Source organism: Syngnathus acus, chromosome 5, assembly GCF_901709675.1.
Source record: "Syngnathus acus chromosome 5, fSynAcu1.2, whole genome shotgun sequence".
Lineage (NCBI taxonomy): Eukaryota > Metazoa > Chordata > Actinopteri > Syngnathiformes > Syngnathidae > Syngnathus > Syngnathus acus.
The window spans coordinates 4,613,527-4,636,186 of NC_051091.1; the positions used below are offsets into that span (position 1 = coordinate 4,613,527).

A 22,660-nucleotide genomic window follows, 5' to 3' on the forward strand; every position below is an offset into this window, starting at 1 on the left:
TACCCTCGTTAAACACACCTGCGTGAAAAGATTTTGTTCATTTTCACGTTCTGCAGGAGCCCAACTTTTCACACAGGTGCACTTAACGAAGGAATCTTGGAAAACATGTTGGAACGCGGCCCCGAGGACTAGAGCTTGACACCTGTGACCTTTGACCATGATATTTCCCTAATAAAGTGGCCTGTTATTAGGTACATTTGAAAATGGCGGTGTACCTAATGGGGTGTCTGAGTGACTGCCCTGATTCCAATATGTTACACTGAAAGTCACTGTAAAGTTGAATGCTTCCCAACCAACGTAGTAATTATCCAAATTCACTTAATTAGTCCAAGATTATTATTTACTACAAATAACGTGTCTTTGGCCATGTTGTCTACTGAATAAAATAAACATTTCACATTGGGTAAATTTGGTCAAGACCATGATTTCAGTGTACTTTTTGTGAAGTGCAGTGACATTTTCCTGTGAAATATAGATCTTGGCGCAATAAGGGTTGGGAAACTGATGATGTAGTGCTTCCGATAAATACTAATGTCATGTTGCAAAAGTTTGTTAATCGTGGGCATTTTCTACTTTGGTCATTTGGGTGGTGTGTAAATGATGTGTAATATGAATTGGTTACATGTAAGGTTTTTCCACCGGTCAAAATGCTTTACACTGAATACCTCATTCAGTGACTGAGCAACCGGGGGTTCTCTATATTGCTCATTCAAAACGGTCACAATGTCTTGTAATTTTTACATCTGCTTGCAATTCAATACTGGACAGCGTGTGGTAGATTTGTTCCTTTACTTGTTTTGTTTGAGCAATCTTCTCCATTGGCCAGTCTGTTGAAAACGTGATAAATCCAGTTGAGGGGCGTATACGGGAAAACAGATGCCACACAGGTGGGATTGTTTGTCAAGCCGCTTGTCACCAGGTTGTTGGACAAAAATGGTCGGTGCTGCCGTCTGGGCCACTTCGATTTGGAATGCACGTTGACTGACCCTCAGTCGGCTCTGACTCCCTGGCTAATATTGTAAACAGCCCGCATAAGGGCAAAAATGCCTGCTGTCTTTGGAGCTTCAGGAGACATTCCTGTTGGGAAAATCAGCTACGTATGCGTGTCTCTCCATGCGCGCTTTGAAGATCAAGGTCTTTGGTTCCATGTCTGCTATGCACGCTTCATTTGAATTGATGACTCCTCCATAACCAGCAGGACATGTGATCTGTGCTAAACGCCAAGTCGGCTGTCGGCCGTGTGACTCAAAACAAAACACACCTTGATTCTGTTTAGAAAAGCGAGTCTGTAAAGCCAAATGGGATTTTATTAGACACCTCAATACCATGGCAGTCACTTTAGCATTTTTTTTTTTAAACGCAGACATTCAATGTGTTTTAATAAATTAAAAGTTGAACTCCCTCAGGTTGTTTGTCCCTTTTCATTGACCCCGACAGGGTCGCAGTTCAGATAAAGGGTGCAACTTGCATTTGCCTTAAAGCTGCAGTGATGCTGAGAACGCGGCCGTCACTTGCGGATTCACTTTACAGCAGTAACAATAAAACAGCGGCGACCTTCTTTTTTTTTTGTATTATTATTAATAGCCTACACAGCTGAACGTCAGTTCGAATGACAATCTTTATAACTTCAGCCATTGGAGCCGCCGATGACCTCGAGTCAAGACGCAAAGCTTCTTTGTTTGAGGAAAAAAAAAACTGCATTGCCGCTGCCTCTACCAAGGGAGCAAACAAGTGCTTTTGTTGGCATGGTAACCCCGTCCACCGCTGACATCATTGACACCAAAAGCTTGTCCTTCATACAACATCCACGAATGATGAAAGTAGTAATAAGCATTTGGCTGTGACCGGTGGGATCGCTTGAGAGAAAAGCAAACATTCAAGTGCAATCAAGTGTTTCGCTTGCAATCGTGTACCAGTGTCTCTCGGTAAAAGTTCACATACAGTTTGCTATTATGACACGTTTACTTTGACCATGCAATAAGGCACCACAGCTGACTGTTGGTAAAAGCTTAAAAAGGGCTGTTTTTTTTGTTTTTGTTTTTTACCTGTTTGTCTTTTGAATAAAAATACTATCACTCCTTTGTCATGCACATAAATCCAAATACTCTTTTGTAAAAGATATATAAGAAAACTCTTATGTACAGTCTAATGTCCCTGCACGTTCACGTACTGTACACGGTTGCCGACATTTACAGTGCCGTGAAAATGTTTTGGCGAGGCCTCCGCTGAAATTCTTACTTTGCATTGTTTCCCCACTTTAATGTTTAAGATCATCCAACAAAAAATAATATGGGGAAACGATTTCAAGAAGAGGGCAAATCAATTTTCACTGCACCGTTTGCTTCAAAAGCAAGTCACATTTTTTGGAGCTAAAATTCTTAGTGGTCACCTCCCAACAGAAGGTTTTTAAACTATGTACAGCACATACGCTCAGATGGGACGCCACCCACACAAGCTCCGCCTTCAAACTCCGGATTTCCCCCCCTCGGCGCTCCAAGATCCACGCGGCTCGGGAGCGCTTGGCCTCGATATGAGGTAGCAGTTCATTTCCCAGTGCAAAGAAAGAAAACAAAAACAGGTCCATGCAGCTAGAGTGAATCCACCGCTAATCGATGCTTCTCCTCAGGGGGGGCGAGGCTCTTACGGCGTGCCCGTTGGACAGCAGAGTCTGTCTGAGCTCAGGCTCACAGTCATTGTCAACATGTCCTCGGCTCACCAGTTTCACCGGAGGGTGAAAAGTATCTTCCTGCGACGTGTATGCGGCCGGTGTTCCTTCCGCTCTGCTCGCTGGGAAGGAAGACAAGAACAAGAAACGCAAATATGAGATTTGCTTGCGTGGTGTCGTCCAGCGGCGCTAAGCGAAGCGTGGCCTGCGGGCCGCGTCTGAGTCTCGCTGGAGCGGTTCAATAATCAGCAAGACATGTTGAGGCGCGTAATTAAGAGCTTGGCAGCAGCGCCCGCACACTCATGGCTCGGGGCATGCAACACTGTTACTTTGTAAGCGCTGGTCTTCGCTAATCAATCAACAGTGACTAGCCGAGACGCAGTATTTGCCTCCACATGCAATCTGAAATTCCAGCGGGCATGTCTGATTTACCTTCTCTGTCGTGCGGATTCACTTGCAGCACGTTGTTTGGAAATCCATGAGCGTCCTTTCGAATCCCGTTGCAGAGGGGCGCCATGCGATCCGCCGAGGAACAGTGCGAATAGGGCGGAGGGGCGGCTTGCTGGTGATACTCGCTGAGCCCACCCGGGGCAAAGCCGTGCACTTGGTAGTCCGGGTCTTTGGAGTAGAGCTCGCTGCTCTCCATGCAATCCGTGCACAGGACCGGACCATCGAAACCTGCGGCAAATTTAAAAACAAATCAAATGTTTGTGGGTATGTGAGGATGTAGTGTAGCAAATACACACAGTATAGACCAATTCATTTTGATATTGGTCATTTTCAAAATAAGAATAACTAAAATTGCTTGTTTAAAGGCCAATACTATCGGACAAAAAAACTACTAGCAAATATTTCTGATCGAAAGAGTGAGTTTGTTGCCCTTTCGGCAAGGGACTGAAAGAAGCGAAATGACGTAAGCATACTAAATAGGCCAGCTAATGTTTCCACTGACAACATTCTACAAAAAGTCTTTTCTACTGTCAAATGAAATGCCTTGTTTAGACTACGGAAAAAAGGCAGCAAAAGCTCAGGCTCTGCACTAAACACATCACATTCAAAGGCGTAAGCCGATTGTAGCCCAAAAAAAATAAACAATCCGAAATAATCAGGTATGAGGAAATGTGCACATAATTGGACTCAATCAAAGCTGAGGCGACACAAAGGCATTTGCACGCTACCTTTTTAGTGCTTTCTATTTTTACAGCAACCACCAAGACGCAATCAAATGAATTGTGCCCGCAGCTGTCATGTAGCAAATTCAGGCTGTCGGATTGCGACATAAACTAAAAAGCGGTAACAACCAATGAATGGATTATTAGCCAATCTGAGATGGAGGTTAGAAGCTACCTGTTGAGTCGACGAGGTGTCCGTTGGGCTGAGGTCCGCTGGCGGCCTCAACGCGGATGCAAACGTCTTGGCGCTCCGACAACGTTCCCTGAGAGGACAGGTAGCTCGGCACGTCGGGAGGAACGATAGTCTCATCTGGAGGTGAGCGAGTGGCAAGAATTAGAGCGAGCCCGAAAAAAAAGTCCAATTTCCGACGAGCGGCCACAAAAAACAAAAATACAGTTGCCCTCGGGGGTTTACGTCTGGTTAACAGGTCAAACCACATTCGTGAGGATTGTTTTGAACTAAGTCACGTGTTGCTGAAGAAGACTAACCCGTGTTGGTGACACTGCAATCCTCGCTCTTCTTCCTCGTCTGGTAGATGATGCACACCCACACCAGGGAGGTGACCACGATACTCGTCACCACGGCGATGACCATGATGCCTATGGTGACCGTGCTTAGGCCGGGCGCGGCGGCGCAGGGCCCACGGCGCTGAGTGACCAGCAGCTGGCTGTGAGCGCGCTCCGTGCCCAGCGTGTTGGACATGAGGCAGGTGTAGCGGCCGGCGTCCTCCGGCGTCGCCGCGCCGATGACCAGCAGCTGATTGCCGGGGGTGAAGTGATGGCGGTCGGAGGGGCGTAGAGGCCGGTCGTCGTGCAGCCACGTGATGCGGGGCGGAGGGCTGCCCAGCGCCTTGCACTGCAGCGCCACCGTGTCGCCTACGACCACGTTGCGATCTTCCAGGTCCTGCGCCAAGTGGGGGGTTTCTGCAAGGCCAAAGGGAATATCGTCTGAGCGATGGCACAAACTAACCAGCGGTCACTTTTAACATCTGAATTCAGAGTATCTAAAAAAATATAGACGTCTTGGCTGCAGTCAAACTGTTTTCCTTGACATCTGTGAACATCATGAAACATCTTAAGGTAAGGAAACATTTTCACTTAGCACAAAGAGGATTTCTCCAGGGACAAAAGCCTCGAGAGAACAATAATTCAAGTGTTTCTGCGGCAACTATGGAGCACATTGACCAGTGTGTGTGTGTGTGTGTGTGTGTGTGTGTGTGTGTGTGTGTGTGTGTGTGTGTGTGTGTGTGTGTGTGCATCTCGCATACTGAGAACTTCCCCTCACAGCAGGACATACACAGATAAAGAGATCTCACTTAACCCACTTCAGTGTTCCGTCTCTCTCCTATCAATCTTCTCTCACTCCGCCCAACTAACACGCTCCTCCTTTCCAGGCTCGTCTCGGGCTTCCATTTTTCTCACCGAGAGGATTTTCCAGACAGGGGGCCCCTCGAAGGCCGCCCGAACCCCCTCCGTGCCCACCCCCGCCGCTCCTTCACAGATTCAGTTGATCAGCACGGCCGCTCGCTTCTATTTTTCCCGTTTGTTGAGTGGCTTAGTCCTCAGTCGCCCCGGTCTCAAGTACCGCCACCCAGAGCTCGTATAAGGGCAACCCGATGAAAACGGTTGCGCGTTTATTCTTTCCATTCCCGACAAGAGAAGACAAAGATGATCTTAGTGAGCTCGGTTCGGTCTGAACCAACAAGACAGAGCGGCCAATAACGTGTGTCGGTCGCTCCCACAGAGAGTGGAGGTGTAACGGTGGGGGTTGTTTGGGAATGTCTAACAAACATCCCTCTGTGAGTCGCGCTCGCTCCCCCAACAATCCCCTTTGACCCTCAACGCTGGCCTTTGGCCCCCGACCCGCACAGCAAGGCCACAGCTGCTGAGGAAAGGAAAAATATAAAGCTGGCCATTCTACAGCTTCCCACACGAGAGCGGAGTTATTTACAAGCGTGTTCCTTTGGAGTTGTGGGAAAAGCATCAACGCTGGGCCAAAATGAGCAGAAGCGAACGCTACCTAGCACGGTGAGCGTGGCGTTGGCAGACACAGTTCCCGCCGTGTTTTTGGCCGTGCAGCTGTACACGCCCATGTCTTCGGGCTTGACGTCCATGATGAAGAACACGTCGTCGTCGGGCATGACGTGCATCCGCCGCTCCCGGGCGGCGGGGAAATCCGTGCCGCCGTCCTTCTGCCAGGCGATCTGCGGGGCCGGGTGGCCCTCGGCGGCGCACTCCAGCCTAGCCGTGTGGCCCGTTCTGATGGTGCTGTCCCTGGGTGTCTTCACAAAAGATGGCAGCACTGCGGATCAAGCAGACCAAAAAACTTGGATTAAAATGGACGCAGGCGGAATCACACTTCGGCAAGCTGTCATAGGCATGACACCAAGATGACAAACGGAAGAATAATTTTGTCACAAACGCGGCGAGAAGGCCGAGGGGCAGAGCGATAGAGAAATGGCTTCTGTCATGGAGTCAAATCAATTTGTTACGAACGGCAAAAGAGAGTGGAGACTTTTGTTCGGCTGAAAGAGGAGAAACTCCCGCATGGCTACCGAACTCAATTGCGCCTCTGTCAAGTGGAACAATTGAAAGGCAGATAAGCGCAATGTCAACAGACGTTTTATTTGGCGGAAGTGATGTAATCACACACACGTTAACAGATAACTGATGGCCGTGATTTTGCTGCACAGCCCTGTTTTGTTTTTGTCAACAGCAATACAAAAAAATCCCCCAAAAGAAATACTGCTGTGTCATCGATTTTCCGGCAATTCCATTTGTACGAACAAAGACGCTATTAGCAAAGCCTACCGTTGACAATGAGACGGGCCTTGCTTGAGTACGTGGAGCCAAAGTGGTTGGCGATGATGCACTGGTAGCGCCCCTCGTGCGCGAAGGTGACGTGGCGCAGGTGTAGGATAGTGGTGTACTCCTTCACGCCGCTGCCGCCGCCCGTCCCGTCTTGCGGGCGAGGGCGCACGTGGGCGTAGTTCTCCGTCTCGGCGTGTCGAAGCAGCTCCTGGTCCTTGCGCCACGTGAAGGTCACGGGTGACGAGCTGCTGCTGGCGGCCGTGCAGGTGAGGCGCACGTTGCTGCCGAGGACCGCCACTGTGGTTTCTGGGTGGACGCTGATCTGGGGTTTGGGAACGTCATCTAAAGAGTCCAGGACGGGGACGGGAAACGCCGACGTCAAAGTAAGTCCGGAATTTGAATGAAAACTACTGCATAGCAAACACACATACACATTACTCACCGCACAAAAAACTGCTGGATGGAGCCTGATATACACTGGTACCCTTGAGAGCCTCAGGGTGGGCACACGTGGCGTTAACGCCGCTCTGTATTCCGCGGGCCACCAACCACTCAGGCAGCCAGCGGAGCTGGCAGTCGCACAAGAAGCTGTCGCTCTGGATGAGACTGCGGAGAAGAAGCAAACACCTGAAAATCTGTTTGGGACGTAACGTGTACAGGTAAAATGTGGGTTGGGTGATGTGGTGAGTGCTCACAGAGTTTTGAGGTTCTTCATCTTGCTTAAGGCATCGGGCTGGATGGAGCGGATTGCATTGTCACCCAAGTTCCTGTGGGGGTGCGGCAGCAAGTCAACAAACGTCCTCAGGTCATAGTTGAAGTTGTGCCGGGCTAGCGAGAAAGAGGCAGCTGGGCGCTTGCCGTGGCTTCTGCCTTTACATCACTGGTGTCAAACCTAAGGCCCAGGTGCCACAAACTCATTCTATGGCCCACTAAAGCAAACCCACTGAACGTTTTTTCAATGGCTTCTAAATTCCAAATTAGTATCTATAACATGATAAGGCAATAATAGTACAATTATGTGATTTCACAGTCATGATGGCCCTCTAAGGGGAAACCAATTTGACACCCCCCCTTGCTACATACTGAAGTCAGCATCTCCTCACCAGCTATTCATTTCCCCCCCTTCCCAGACAATGTGAACCCCACCCATTGTAGAATACTCACAGGTGTTCCAGGGTCTCGAGTCCAGCGAAGGCTTTCTTTGCCACGGACTTGATCTTGTTTCCAAAAAGCGTTCTGACCATGATGGATGTGGACCAAGTATGCAGGGATGGGGAAAAGAGTGGAGCACAATTAGCAAGGCTGAATCTGATAAGCGGCAGGGGGATCGAAAATGCGGAAATCTGAACTGTCTAGAGATTAGCCAAAAGGTGAAAGAGTGAGTGTGTGAAATTGTGTTTGCGTGGAATGATATTAGCAATGACCCGACGGAGTTTGTGACGATATTTAAGCTACTACATGAGAAGCTCGGCCAGCTGCTGCTCTCTTATTTGGAGTCCACGTCCTTTCCTCCATTGGATCTTCTACTTCCTCATTCATGCAATTTGCGTTAAGAATTATTGAAAGCACGCCTTTGTGTACACAACTTTGATGTGCCGCCAACTATTTCTCGCTCTCTTTTTATTTTTTGCATCTTCTCCCTCCCACGGCTCAGCTAAGCAGGCTCGGGATGCAGCGAGCCGCTCGGGCCCACACTTGACAAAAGACGTAGGGGTCAGGGTTCGGGGCGTGTGAGGCGTTTGATTTTGATGACTGAATGCGGCCTTCAATTTCACCCTCTCTCAGCTCCCAACAACAGAGAGTGTGAAAGCGGGGGCAGGTCGAGCGCAAGCACGGAGAAGAAATGGAACTAAGCCTATTGGGGAGCGAACCCCCGCCAGTGTGAAGAAAAGGCCCTTTCTCTTCCTCTTTCTCCTTTAGCGGCGCACACACTGAGAACCATCTTGGCTGGACATCGTCTTTTCATCCTGTGGCTTGATTACTAGGAATTACTACTCAAAGGCCAGCACCGACTCTACATCCCGGGAGACTTGACGACTTGTCACATTGAACTACGTGCCAATTTGAAAACTATTTGGGGTTCATGGTGAAAATGGGAAAGCCCAATTTAAAAGGGGAAAACAAGAATTAGAGACTCACAGCTTGCTGAGGCTGTCCAAACCCGAGAAGGCCCCGTTGGTATCTTCTATTGTGCCTGAGATGTCATTATGGTCCAGCTCCCTGCAGAGAATGAGAGAAAAGAGGGTTAGGATAAAAACGTCGCAAGGATGACAGGTTCGGTCGGTGCTGCCTTGGCAAAGCCTAGTCTTCGTCATGGGTTGCCCGCTCACACCTGGCCTTAGAAGCCCCTCTGCTGCTGTACTCTCGGGCCAGAAGTCTTCATGGGTTACAGAGCAAGCTTAGCAATGGCCGGGCAAAGATTGAATAGATTTACTGAAAGAAAGCCTTCTTTTTGGGAGTTCCTTAACACTTGCTGAATGTGTTTCACTTGCTTTTGCTCACAATACAGTCAAGGCCAGCTGTCTAGGAAGGGAACAAACACTTGTGGAGTAAATCATTTTTCAAACTCAAGACCTTTGAGGTTGCTGGCCACCCACACCCACCCATCACCGTCTTCACAATAACATAATACTGCTCCTTCCCATGCTTTGCAGAACACCCCTTGTTCTTTTCATCCCCCACTGGCTGCCAAACTGGAGCTGCCAATTTCCAACTCTTTCTGGCTGGCTGGATGTGAATGGTTGTTGGCTTGTTAAAGCAAGGCCAGTGGTGGTGGTGGGTGTTGGGTTGGGGGGCGCTCAAGAGCAAGGTGGGGGCGGCGTGATGGGCCAACAACCCCCGTGGCCGAATAAGGGGACCACGCGGGCTTGTTTGGAGCTTTCACACCCCGCCGCAGGCTCGGGTGGCGTGCCAGCTCAGCCAGCAAAGCAGGACCAATTAAAGCTCCCCCGGCTAACTTTCGGGCCCGGTCTATGGCTGTTCTTCCCTCGGCTGATTAAATTAGGGCTGCCTCAAAGACACAAGAGTGGCGGGATGAACGGGGAGGATGAGGGAACAGATAAAGTGTGTGTTCATGAAAATAAAAAGGAGGAAACAAAAGGAACAAAGCAAGAAAGACCAGAAAGTTGCCACAGAAACTGTGACAAAAGTGAACACGGAACAATTTGTCCCAAAAAAAAAAAAAATGCCTATGTGATCAAACTTTGAATTTGCAAACACCAAAGACCTCAAATCAGCATGGCATATTCACAGAGCTAATCAAATATGACAACATCTCGGCTTTCACTACTCCCCTGCGGCACATCTCAGGAGTGATTTTGACTTGCTAATGGCAGGTGAGGAGGGGGGGGGGGGGGGGGGGGGGGGTGTAGACTTACAGGATGCGCACAGCCCGGAGGCCTCTGAAGGCTCCCTCGGCGATGTGGCTTATTGCGTTGTGTCCCAGACGGAGGGTGTGGAGATCCCCCAGCACAGCCAGACTGCCTTCATCCAGACGCGTCAGGTTGTTATACGACAGATTCCTGGAGAGAGAAAATGCGGGTGAGACACACACAGCAACTAATAGTCATCAACAAGAGTTTGAAAATGTGAGTCTTTGTCCTGTGACTTCCTACAGCTCTCCTCTTGCTCATATATGCAGAGCGCCTGATAAAAAGAAGAAAAAAAAAAAAAGCCATAGGACCACTAAAACGCAAAGAGGACAGCCAGGAGGCAATCTATCATTCATAGACATGTTTACAGGATATGGCGCTCAGATATGAACGGTAAACTTACATCTAACTGGTAATCTTGTCTAACGGTTACACATGGACAAACACGCAAAGCCGGTCCACCTCGCAGTTAGTAACGCCTCAGCTGAGTAAAGCATTTTATAGCAGTGAAATGACGCTCATGTCAACAGAAAAGGAGGAAGGCTCTCAGGTAATACCTTGTCCTTCACTTGACAATGGGGGGGGCAAATGTGATCCGTCGGTGTAATTACCACAACACGGCGAGCACAAGATGGTATACACTCAAGGGATGAAGAAAAAGACACGCAAAACAGCAAAGGAACAGTTCCAAAGCTATTGAGCTCAGGTCTAATTATGGGATAAACAGGATTATCCTTCCTAGAGCATATTGAGTGTACAAGCTCTGCGGCGTTTAACCCTTGTAACGTAGAAAGATCATATTGCTGAAGATAAAATGGATGTAGATATTTCACCAAAAAAATGGAATAATTATATATCAACAAATTTGATTTGGAGTCGGAGGTGGCACTCACAATTCCCTCAGTTTCTGGCAGAACTTCCAACCGTCAGGATTGATGCGGGTTATTGAGTTGTTACTGAGGAAGAGCTGCTGAAGGGACGTCAGACCATACAAGGAGCCACTGTTCACCTCGCTCAGGCTGTTGTACTCCAAGTGTCTGGATTACAAACAATCAGATATCAATCATGACAACGGAACGCTGCCATGAAATATCGAATCGTACATACAGAAATAAGAAGTCATTTATAGTTATTCAAAGATTGAAAATGACAAATCAAACATAAATCATCACACAAATGTCTTCCAGGTCTTGTCAGAGATACGTACAGGACTTTCATCTTGGCAAGATCCCAGAAAGCACCATCAGTCAGCTTGCTGATGCTGTTTCTTTGGAGCTTCAGCACCTCCAAGCTGGAAAGACCCTGGAAAGTCAAACCTTCCACCTGACGGATGCGGTTCCTGTTCAGTTCGCTGCGGGTTGGACACAAATCATGACAAAAGGTTACGAACTATTTATAAAAAAAAAAAAACCATACAAACTGTTTCATCACATCAGCAATTAAGAAGGAAAAAGAATTGCCCTCGAAGGAGGAAATAAACAACCTGGCCTATTTGTTTGTGTTTAATTTGACGTCACGCAATTGGCTGGCTGACAAAAAAGACACCTGTAGAACCTGATAGAGTCAAAACAGGTTAGACTTCCATTCCAAAAGCGCTTTTACTCTTCCAGTCAGAGGCGTAGACAATCAATACTTGTTGTGGACACAGTGTCCAGCTTCGGTGAGACAAAGTAAAAGGAAGTTTGGCTAAGCTAGGACGAAGAATGAAGTAACCACTTGGGGAACTTGGAAGAAACCAATAAATGTTTGTTCATACAACTTGGTTGCGTTTGACCCACATTTTCACACCGATGTAAATTCAAAAGCACTCACAGCTGGGTGAGCCTCGGGAGCTGGAATGCCCTGACGGGAATCTGACTGACACGGTTTCGGCTCAATCTCAGGACCTGGAGAGTGGAGCCGAGACGGTCCAGCGCTCCTGGCTCTAATGTGCTGATCTTGTTGCTGCTGAGGTACCTGAGGACGCCCAAACACAGCTGCGCACTCACTACACACATTTCTTCTTTCGGGTGAGGTCGCACGATGTTGTTATGCTTGTGCAAATGGAAGGACTGAGAGTTTCCTATCGACATCGAAGGCTTGAAAAAACATTAAGTGCTCTTAACACGGAATTCATTGTGTAACTGCATTTAATGCGTAGTTGAACCATACTTACAAATCTCTAATCCGGAGGCCTGCGGGGAAGGAGTGTCCTCGTAGCTCAGTGATGTCATTATTGCTCAGGTCCAAGGTTTCCAAGGAAACCAAGTTTCGGATTCGTGCGGTGTCAATACTGCGGATTTTGTTATGATGTCTGAGGAAGAGCAAAAAGAGATATTTTACTGAACAAACAAAAATATGCCTGACGTTTGGTTGCATAAGCAGCGCTTCAAATCTGTTTTATTGGCACTTGACCTCCACACAGGAAAGCCAGAGGGGAGACACTAATTGAACCCATCTTCATACTCAATCAAGCTTCCGCGATATTTTGCGACCGACTGGTTTCATTCCCAGGGTCGTTTGCGTCCAAAGAGCCAAAGAAAGCAAAAGAGAGCAGGTGTTCCAATACTGTCAAAACAAGGTCGGTGCCTCCTTCCTTTCTAGCCTTCAGCTAGCAAATGGACACACACATGCTCGTTTATTGGTGGGGGGGGGGGGGGGGCATCTGGGGGTCACGCCGCAGTGCCCACCTGAATAAACACGGGCCATAATGCTTCAGGCCGAACCGTGCGAGCGCACAAACAACAAAACAGAGTAACACACAGTGGCTACTTTGAGCACAGAGCGCGAGGGAAAAGAATGGGGGAGGAGAAAAATAGGGGATAGTTAAGAAGTGAGCAAGGGTCAACAGCTGGTGACCTCTGCTGGGAAAAACAGATCAGCCTCAGACTGGTGGAAGAGATTGACCTCTCTCGCTCTTTCCAGTTCCACCATGGCCGGCCGGCCCCCACCCAAACTCGCTCCCTCCCACGCTCGAGGATCCAGCTGTGCGAGAGAGACAGAGCGCCCGGCGTGTTTGAAGTTGGGACGGACAATGGCGGCGTTCATGAAAGCTTGACTGGTCGACACTGGCGGCCATCTTTATCATACTGTTGGTGACAACGTTGATGAATCGCTGCTGCTCGGCTTTTGAAGTCCGGGAGATTTATCCACTGTACTTAATTCCAAATCTCAATAACGTGGCGCATCGAGCATCTGATTAGCACGAGCCCGGTTCCTTTTTGACGCTTCTTTTGATGCAGGTCATTTACCCTGGTAAGACCGTTTCCAGCGTTATCTTTGAAGGCAATTAGTAGGTCCGTTCAAAAAGAGACAAAGTATGCATGACCTCCCCCCTCCCAACGGTATTAGAACCTCGCTTTGAAGTTGACATGGAGGGCGATGTGTGCAGTGGACAAGTGCAGTTGCGTCAGTGACTATGACACCATTTTTACGCTTTGTTGCGCCATCCTTGTGTTCTTACTGTCCACCATCGACTTTCATTTCTCTTTTTAAACTTCTGTTTTCTAACACGTCCCTCGGACAATGTCCTTTATTGGTGCACTATTTCTCTTGCGCCAAACGGTGATGTCAACCATCCCTTCCTCCCCCGGCTCGCCGTCACCCATTTTACTGTAAGCTACGTGACGGACAGCTGCAAGTGCTTCGGTGGGCCTTCACTTCAGCTGTGTGGCTTTGTAAATACTGGACCCTCCCTCTCGCCTCTTCTCCTGTCAGCCCCCGCGGGCTCTTCCCTGGCAACAGGCTTCAAGTCAGGCCAAAAAAAGCCCCCCTGGTTATTTGGAGGGGCGTTACTTCCATGCTTGGAGCGAATAGAGGTTTTCTGTCGTGAGGAAAAGCAGAAAGACTCTGACCACAAAAAGGCTTCGGGATGACTTCTGAACACACGAGGCTAAGGTGCCACTCTTGCAATGCTCAGCACGAAAACCAAAAGATGACAGCAGCTGCAGGTTTTCAGGCGGGCGGCCCGCACTCCAGCAAGGTGTGGAGAAAATTAAACATGTGGATGAGATAACCCTTTCTGAACATTTCAATGACTAGTAGGAGTTAAATTGAATCTAGGTCAAGTTGGCAACGTTGGTCCAGTTTTCAGACTATGACTTACTATAGACTAAACTTATATTTGAAATATTGTCTGCAGAGTTCCTGCTTTTAACGCAGACAAGCATTGGCACATACGTACGCTCGCTCTCCCTCCCTCCCTCCCTCCCTCCCTCCCAAATAAGGCAATAAATCTCCAGTGAGATGCCAATGCGGGCAGTCCCCGCAGGCCCGGTTTCACGACTCGGAGAAAACAACGTTGAGCTTACGAGATAACACAAATGTCTGCCTAATAGGATTATAATCTTAAATCTTAGAACGATACCCAACGAGCTCAAATGGAAATCTAGTTAGTGGTTTTTTTTTGATGATACTGTAACATTGTAGCGCTCGTGCCACTATTCTAAAAGTGACACGTAAAAGCATTTGCATCCTTGACAGATGTCAGGAGACTATTTCAAGAGCATTTCAAAGAGGCCAGTAGCCTAAGAATACCAAGAGGCAGATCATTCTGGCAACAAGCAGCGCTGTCTACTCACAGGTAGAGTGCGACAATCGTTGAAGCCGCCCATCCTAAATCCGGTATGGAGGTCAGCTCGTTGTGGTCCAGCCGCCTGAAAAGTCACCGACGCACAGTCAGCAGATGGTTATGGAGACTACTTTAAAAATCAAATTATAATTGACACAAGAAAAAGTGTGACAGAATTGGTTGGCCTGATGATGTCACGTGTGCGGCTAAGCTTTTCTGTGTGTTTTGTGTTGAGTGAAAGCGAGCCAAGTCCTCTCCTCGCCGTATAAATTATTGACAAGGCCAGTGTTGGCTACAATATCAGGTGGTGGAGGAGAGGCTTAATATAGAAAACCACCACTTATTCTCAATCGGGCTTAGCTCAAGGTAACACCGACGAGGAAGCTGCTACTAAGTGTCGACCGCAAACGTTACCAAATTGACGAGGCCGTGCCGAAAAAAGAAGCTCGGTCCCGATTGCGTGTGTGGGAACAAATAAAGCTATGGCGTCCCAAATACAGATGTTCCCATTTTTATTAGCCGAACTACGATAAGTAGGTTACCTGAACCTTGTTTGTGCTGACCTGGCAGACATTTTAAGAAGTGCCGGTGAAACAGTTTCCGAAATATATACACAGTGAATGTTTGGTGTGGATGAATACTCACAACTCTCGTAAATTTGATAGGTTGGAAAACACTTCGGTGCTGATGTCAGTCAGCTTGCTGTGGCCAAGATTTCTGGAAAAAAAAAAAAAGAAAAGGTGGCGATAATGAATTTGCAGTGTGAATAATGTGCAGCAGGCAAGCTAATTCAAATTGAAAACAAAGTGTAAAATCATCCGGTTGACTACAAGCAGGACGGAATCAATACTATCAATGGAGGAACTCTCTCTGCTTGCTCGCTCCACAAACAAAACTAACAGGCCATTCGTCTGCACAATCAATCTGCACTTAGATTTAATAGCCGGCACTCGATTTACAGAGGATGAGAGACTTGTTCAGCAATTGAGTTAGCTCAGACAACGTGGGAGGGGGAGGAAGGGGGGGGGGGGAGCATCACGGGGCATTGAAGGGCAAACATCTGCATTTCCCAGACGGTGTCCCATGCCAAATTCATCAAATTAATGTCAGGCATAAACAAGGCCAACTTATGGTATGTCTCGCACACACCTCCTACTTTGCTGGCCCGCCGCCCGTTGGCAGAGGATCGGACAGTGAGAGCAGCGTTTGTGTTTGCTGCTGGCGTTTACCCGACAAAGGGAATCTGCAGATCCCAGTCTACAACCCCCCTACCCCCTCCCACCTCCATCCGTTTGTCCAGACGTGAGAGAGCGACCAGGAATGTTTCGCAGGCCTGCTGAGAAATGAGTTCTTGTTCGCGGACACTTTTACCTGATGCGCCACATTCCTCCATTCGTGCCTCACGAGGAAAACGGCAAAGACGTAGCTACCGTTATTCATGATGGCTTGTGACTCATTTCTGATCAAAATTAAGAGTCATTGCCCCGACAAAAGACAGTTCATGTCCAATAATACGATTATTTTTTTACGACTGCAAATCTTTTTTTTTTTTTTTTTTTCCCCCTTCGACGCATTTTCCTTTTATGTCTCCCGGGCTTGATTGCAGATAATGACCACTTCCCTCCACGTGTCTTTCTCCTTGTTCGAGAGGGTGACGAGGTAATAGCCGAGCATGTGTCTGCCCTCCGGGCGCAGGCCTGACAGGGCGTTGTACATGTGTGTCTGGTTTATGATCAATTAATGGGCCACCTCCCTTTGTGGTCTAGATCACTAAATTGTCATCCCCTGCAACAGGAGGCAATTTACCTTGTTAAGGCAAAGCTGAGTGTAAAAAGAAAAAAAAAAAAAAACGATCCGGCAACTTTCATTGGGGCCGCCGCTGCCTTCGAGGAATGCTTTGGGAAAACACAGCCTCGCAGGCAAAATGTGGCAAAAGTGCTACACGGGTGCGAGAGGTCGCGGCAAACAAACAAAAGCATTCCTTTGTTTGCATGCACGCCCGCATGCGGCCTTTTCTTTTTCTTTTTCCAGCCAACTGCGGCATACGCTCAACAAGTGTATTTATCTTCGCTTCATTCAGTCCGATTTATTTTCCTGCCGATCAGATAAGATGGGTGGTATTTTAACACCTACTGTATGAGAATATGGTGATAACAGGAGTTTATCTCCCTCCTTCCCTCATCCAAGTGGGACTACTAAGCGTGGTTAATGCTTTCCAGATAGTGGCCCAGCAATTGCATCTGAAAGAATTTGCAGTGCACAGAACAGATGCCTCCAAGTCATTTGGGATTGATTGACAGGAGACAAAACAAGATGGCGTGCTGTTCCTTACAACCAGCTGGGAAAGGATGTACAGCCCTGCAAATGCTTCACATATTGTTGTAATCACATCCACAAACTCCTGTGGACACTAAAAAAAAAAAAAAACTGCTTATTGATTTTGATTCAATACCTTTGGAGTCAAAACCAATAAGTCTGCCAAACGACAACGTGAAGTTATTACTTGTGACTCATAACTTGTGCGGGTGGTTAGTTATAGTCCACTTCACCTCAGAGTGTAGGTCAGAATTTGTCATTTTAAGTGGCCCGATCGCCGGAAGGATATGCGGCTAATCGAAGACATTAGCGTCAAACTTGCCGACCGAGAAATCTTTCTCGGAGTAAAATAAGGAAGCGAAGGCCGGTCTGACAAAGCGAAACTGAAGAAACACGGAGTTCAGCAGCTACGCCTTGACATACAAAAACAGATTATAAAGCTTTTCTTCATAAATTGCTGTGTATGGGTGCTGAGGGACCAGAGTGTAAAGATGATGTCATAACATGACATGATGTAAGTCAGAACATACAGCGATACATCATCATGTTTCTTTCCTGTTCCTATTGTACATTAATGCTGTATGAACTTTGCTCATCCAGAGCGTTAAGTGATGTCAGTGACGAGGCTCTTTCAGCCCCACGGGGACACAAACGCCCTTAAATGTGGTCAGTTTCATAGCATCGTAAAACTCATCAAATAATAACCTGTGTGTCCGAGAGACACACACACCTACGCGCATGCAAACACACACACACAAACACACTGTCATCAGGGTCTGCTTTATAGCCGGGCAACTGCCGTCTGGGTGTACACAGAAACTAGCAGCAGCTCCTGGATACCATTTTACGTGTCAGTTAAAGGGAAGCGATGAAGTAAAAGTCGGATCTAAAATGCGGACGGGTCATGAAAAATGTTTGCGATATCGCGAGGTTATCAAAAGTCATTCCTGGTAATTTAGCGCGAAACGTGAAGTCGCTTTTTGACCTTGCTGTTGTGTGCTAAGTTAAACTTAACGTGGGTTTCACCGCATTAGTTGTCGTTGTGTAACCTACACGAAAATCACAGTGCGGTCTATTAGTGGGAAAAGGAGCAATTGTGAAGCCAAGCAAAGACGGAAAATCAATTTGAACCACTTGCACATTGGCCGCAGCCAATTCAATTATTTCTAATGTCCTTTACTGTAACACTTGTTGAGCGAGTACAGTAAAGAAACAAAAAACTGCTGCTGTTGACGAGAGAAACATTGTGAGAACTGCAAAGAAGACCACAAAAGGCCACACCAGGAGAAGAAGCTCCACCTGAAGCTCATTTGCAAGGTTTTATGGATGATAGCGAGGCTGCTCGTTCGAGAAAGAAACAGTTTGCTTCTGATCCCCTAACACGCAAGTGAAGCTAATGTCGTCCTGAATGATTCTTCTCAGACAGGCTCATTCGTCTTCATTGGCGTAACACAGTTAATTGGAGTCATAAATCCACAGAAACATTTCATTCAGGAGATCCTTCACTTTCAAGCAAAAATAATGACCCTGAAGCCAAAACGGAGCACTAAGAAATGAGGTGCCTGTTTTGAAACACAAAGCAGGAACCGGTTACACATAATGCTCCTCGCCCACACACAACGCAGCAAAAGAGTTCCTCCAGCCTTTGCGGCCACTCCGACTGGGAGGGCGAGTTCTTCGGTTTTCCCGGGCAGGATGTCGAGCCACATCTTGGGGCCATGTGCTTTGGCACACAGACAACGCTTTGCAAACAAGAGAAATTTGGGCGAAAGGGTCAGCAGTAGCCAGAGGCACAGCATGACCAAGCTATTATCTTTTAACGCGAGCTCTACCAAGGAGATGTTCTACGTATTTGTTCTACACCTCTAACTTCATGCCAATAACCTCTGATGAAAACCCAAAGCGAAGAACAGCTGATGAAAATCAGGGCCAAACATAACATCAGCCAAAACCCGGCGTGATGGTCAAACTGTGACTTGAAAATATCTGCCAGGGAACACGCAAGGCACACAGCAAGGGAAACTATGGCAATAAACAAACTCATTCTCAATCCCGCGGGATTACAATGCGGCCTAGTGTGAAATTGCTGTGAAACCACAAGTGTTGTAAACCCACCGAGAGCCGCTGTTGTTGCTACGCGGCCGCCCAAACGTTCATCGAGCGTGTCTCCATTTAGCTGTTGTCCAGTCTGTTGATCTTGACAGCAAATGCGGCGAGATAACTAATAAGCACGTAATGGGATGGGACTAAAGCCATTTCGGACAAAGTGGCGGTCAAGTAGCGCACGGCGGCGCGAGTGGATCCAGCCTGAAGGCGGGATCGGCGGCGAACCGCAATGTTGACAAAACAATCGCATGAGGGAGGCTGGAAAAAAAGAAAAACGCCACCACAGTCCCCCCGACTAGCACCCTCAGATTCCCGGAGGCCGTGTGATGGGCCAGTCGTCTACCGGGAAACCGCCGACGCAAATCCGTTTCCTGAGGGCGACTGTTTACCAATAAGTCTCCTCTGTCAGCTTTGGGGCTACGGTTCGAGGGACAAGCAGTATATTAGGGAACTTGGAAAACCACTTGGGAAATGCTGAGGTACAAAGAGGATCATTCAGTAGTTGGCTTCCGCTGGCTTGGCACCAGAATTTCCTTGAGCTGTACTGTGTGTCGTAGGGAACACTGGAAAGTACAATAAAATGCGGTTTGTGTACTAAATAAAGCACATTTGCTTGTGAGAAATGCGGGCGAGTGAGACAGACACTATATCCGCTAGCCCATCATGGAATAACAGTCAAAACAAAGAATGCACATGCTTTTTCTTTTTTACTTGAAAAAAATACCATTAATCCCAGTGCCCGGTGGGCAAAGTGCTTTTTATGCACATTACTGTGGCTGAAAATAAGATGAGGCACTGAGAGCGCAAGGAAGGAAAGCTGCTTTGAATGACTTCAAATGACAAAGACCACTCGGATGGATTCGAAGGGTGAACCATCATGTTTCATCATTTTTTTTTTTTTTTAATATATTATATCCACTTTCTTGTAAAGAACCACCTCAAACCAGGATGGCAAAAGATGATCTAGACTGCTTACATAACTCACTGCACCGTGTTTGCTCTTACGTGTTCATTACTGAAACGCCAACTCGAACAGTCATTTGTCTTGCACTTCCCTTGTAGATATTGGACTTAATTATTGTAATGATATTAATAGCTCTTTTCAACCATGTTACAAATAAGCTGTCGTAATTTTGCAAGAATTATGTTTAGGTAAATAAAAATGGCTTCTTTCATGAAATCCTGAAATGACCATTTTGTGGTTAGTTAGCGTAATCAAGGCGCAGTCAACGCCTTACAGGAACAGAGTTGCTCTTAGAGTTGCCTGCCAAAAACCGGCGAGCTCAAGCAGAGAAGTATGTTGCCTCGTGGTTGAAAACAATCATTTAAAAGTTGTAAAGCTTGTTTCGCCCGAGATAACAAAACTTCAAGAGATCACGCTGGATCAGTAGTTATTTTACATGATGCAAATGGAGCTGTTATGATACAACGCTAGCTCAACAGAAGTTACACACCTTCTGCCAGGGCAACCAGGATGGTGTTTGCAAACATGATCAATAAACACATGCAGTGCTGCACTTGACTGGCAGTGCTTGCGTGAATGTTTGCTGTTGGGGACTTTTTAAGAATTTGTGAGGACACATGTCTGTGCCGAGACTGCTGAACTGGGTTTTCGTATTTTCGAAGAAGCACTCAGCTTGGTGTTAGTTAAAAACCTGTGTTTGCGCCGTTGTGGGCGTGAACACAATTCGCCAGCAATCAAAAGTGGTGGTGGTCTCTGAGATCCATTGAGCATAGTAATACTCCAGTTGCCAAGTGAAGTCACGTCAAGTTATGACCCAGTGCAACAACAATAAAAAAAACTGTAAAACTTACAGCCATTATTAGACGTGTGTTCACTTTAAGCACATATAAAACAGCATCGTGAGATGATGCAATGGACAATTCATCCAGCAGTGCTAAATATGGTACGACATTGGGCCTGACAGCGTTGGCCTCTTGCACAATTAACAGAATACATTCATCTTGACAAAACAAATGTTACAGCAGACTTTGCAAACTTGTCTTGATGGCTAATGAGTGAGACTTAGCTGACAGGTGCTTTGCCGCAGGTGAAACCTCAATTTATCATGCAGCTTTATGCAAAAATAGCCAGAAACCATAAGGAAAAAAATGGAAACTTTTCAAGTCTCAGACAGACAGTAGCAATTCAAGTAATAATCAAATATTTACAGAGTGATTAAGGGACTTCATATAATAATTGATTCACTTACAAGGAAATCGTCCTGACAGGCACATCAACAGGCGGAGCTGCCAGCTCCAAATTACTGCAGTCCACTGAATCTCCATTGCAGGTACAGTTCTGTGCACACTGCAACTCGGATGTCAATCCATGACTGATCAAAAGTTCGAGTGACAAAAATAAATAAAAAACACAAAGAGAGGGATATCCAAAACGTCCCGAGGACGCCGCCATTTTGTATCCAGTTACTAAGAGCGCCGCGGCTGGGTTCTCCAGAACCCGCAAACTGGAATATTCGTGCAACCTTGTAAAAATTGGATGCACTTTAGAGCATATTCAAAGTTTCCTCTGAATTGTACGCGATAGCCAAAAGGTAGGTGATAAAACAGGAAAAAGTCATTGAGGACAGAGGTTTAACTTTTTCCTCGATGTCCGAGGCGCGCTTTGAATCTAATGTGATTCGGTTTGGTCATTAAAAAAAAGTCAATTCCCACTCAATTTCATGATTGTTACGCATTGATGCAACATTTAACGCTACATTCTCTGCGTGCCCACCAACTTGAGTGACATGTTTGCAAACGTCCAACCAAAAAAAAAGACGTTTAAAGGGCACAGTGCGCCCGCTTCACTAGAAACATGGCAATAGCAAGCCCGCAAGTTGCAAACTTAACGTCGCTTTAACAATGAACTTAATGTGCATGTAGTTTACTGTCCCCCGCACAGTAAAGTTGAGCTCCAAACTTTTTCCACAGTAAAATAACTCCAGCGTTGGTAGCAAGCCGAGCGAAGCATAGCGTTCAAATCTCAGTCCCGACTGCTTCAATCCAACTTCCAGTCCAACTTTGAAAAGGTCCCCAAACTCCGATGGAGACCCGGTCGGGGTTTTATTATTTGCAGACTGTAATCACAAAAACTAAATAGTCCGAGTAATAGAAAAAGAAGAGTCCCGCTCCTTTTGACCGTGCACCGCCACCATGAGTTTTGTCCTCTGGCTTACTTTTCCTTTTTTTTTTCCTTCTGGTAGGTTAGTGTAGTCCCACGTTGGAAGCACAACAGTGATTCCAGAGCCACCTTCGGCTCGCTGTAATTGGTTGTTTGTAAATGACGTAGCTCAAACACCTTTCCCTGATTGGTTCTTTTGGGTTCACCGTGTACGGCCGACTTGCGGCGTTGTGAGCCGCTGTCAGTCAGCGGTGTCAAGACCCGCCCAAGTTTCCCACTCCGGGGTGTGAAACCTCAAACACCGCCTCCTCTCGCTAACTCTCGCTCTTTCTTAAAGGGGCCGCCAGCGCCGGAGACAGCCCAGCTAATCGCTTTACAACAAGCCATAATCACAAAACCGGTTTAAAATGTCATTATGTTTTCATTTGAGGCGACCGTAAAGGAAATAAGTTCTCAAAAGAGCACTAACACGATGCAGCAGATTTGGGGAATCTAATTTTCCAATCAATGAAACCAATTGAAATGGGTTTCTTTATAATAATTTGA

At 47.1% G+C, this 22,660-nt stretch overlaps 1 protein-coding gene across 1 annotated transcript; it reads right to left on the minus strand.

The window, feature by feature from the left end:
• Positions 1 to 1,271: 1,271 nt before the first annotated feature.
• On the minus strand, positions 1,272 to 22,221 carry lrig1 (leucine-rich repeats and immunoglobulin-like domains 1). Its single transcript, XM_037251370.1, has 18 exons — positions 21,204 to 22,221; positions 15,214 to 15,285; positions 14,579 to 14,653; positions 12,175 to 12,312; positions 11,832 to 11,975; positions 11,227 to 11,370; positions 10,913 to 11,056; positions 10,026 to 10,169; positions 8,788 to 8,868; positions 7,813 to 7,884; positions 7,344 to 7,415; positions 7,091 to 7,254; positions 6,649 to 6,990; positions 5,858 to 6,139; positions 4,327 to 4,761; positions 4,013 to 4,147; positions 3,098 to 3,343; positions 1,272 to 2,787 (listed from the first exon to the last, which is right to left on the minus strand). The coding sequence occupies exons 1-18, from the start codon at positions 21,404 to 21,406 to the stop codon at positions 2,606 to 2,608; spliced, it is 3,075 nt and encodes a 1,024-aa protein (XP_037107265.1). The 5' UTR covers positions 21,407 to 22,221; the 3' UTR covers positions 1,272 to 2,605.
• Between the last annotated feature and the right edge of the window lie 439 nt (positions 22,222 to 22,660).

Excerpts from the sequence above, each read along its gene's own strand:
- lrig1 (XM_037251370.1), bottom strand. The coding sequence starts at position 21,406 with ATGGCGGCGTCCTCGGGACGTTTTGGATATCCCTCTCTTTGTGTTTTT. Across the intron at positions 7,885-8,787 it reads TTGGACAGCCTCAGCAAGCT|AACGCTTTTTGGAAACAAGA; the intron begins GTGAGTCTCTAA and ends CATCATGGTCAG. Across the intron at positions 7,416-7,812 it reads CTCGAGACCCTGGAACACCT|GAACTTGGGTGACAATGCAA; the intron begins GTGAGTATTCTA and ends GCACCCCCACAG.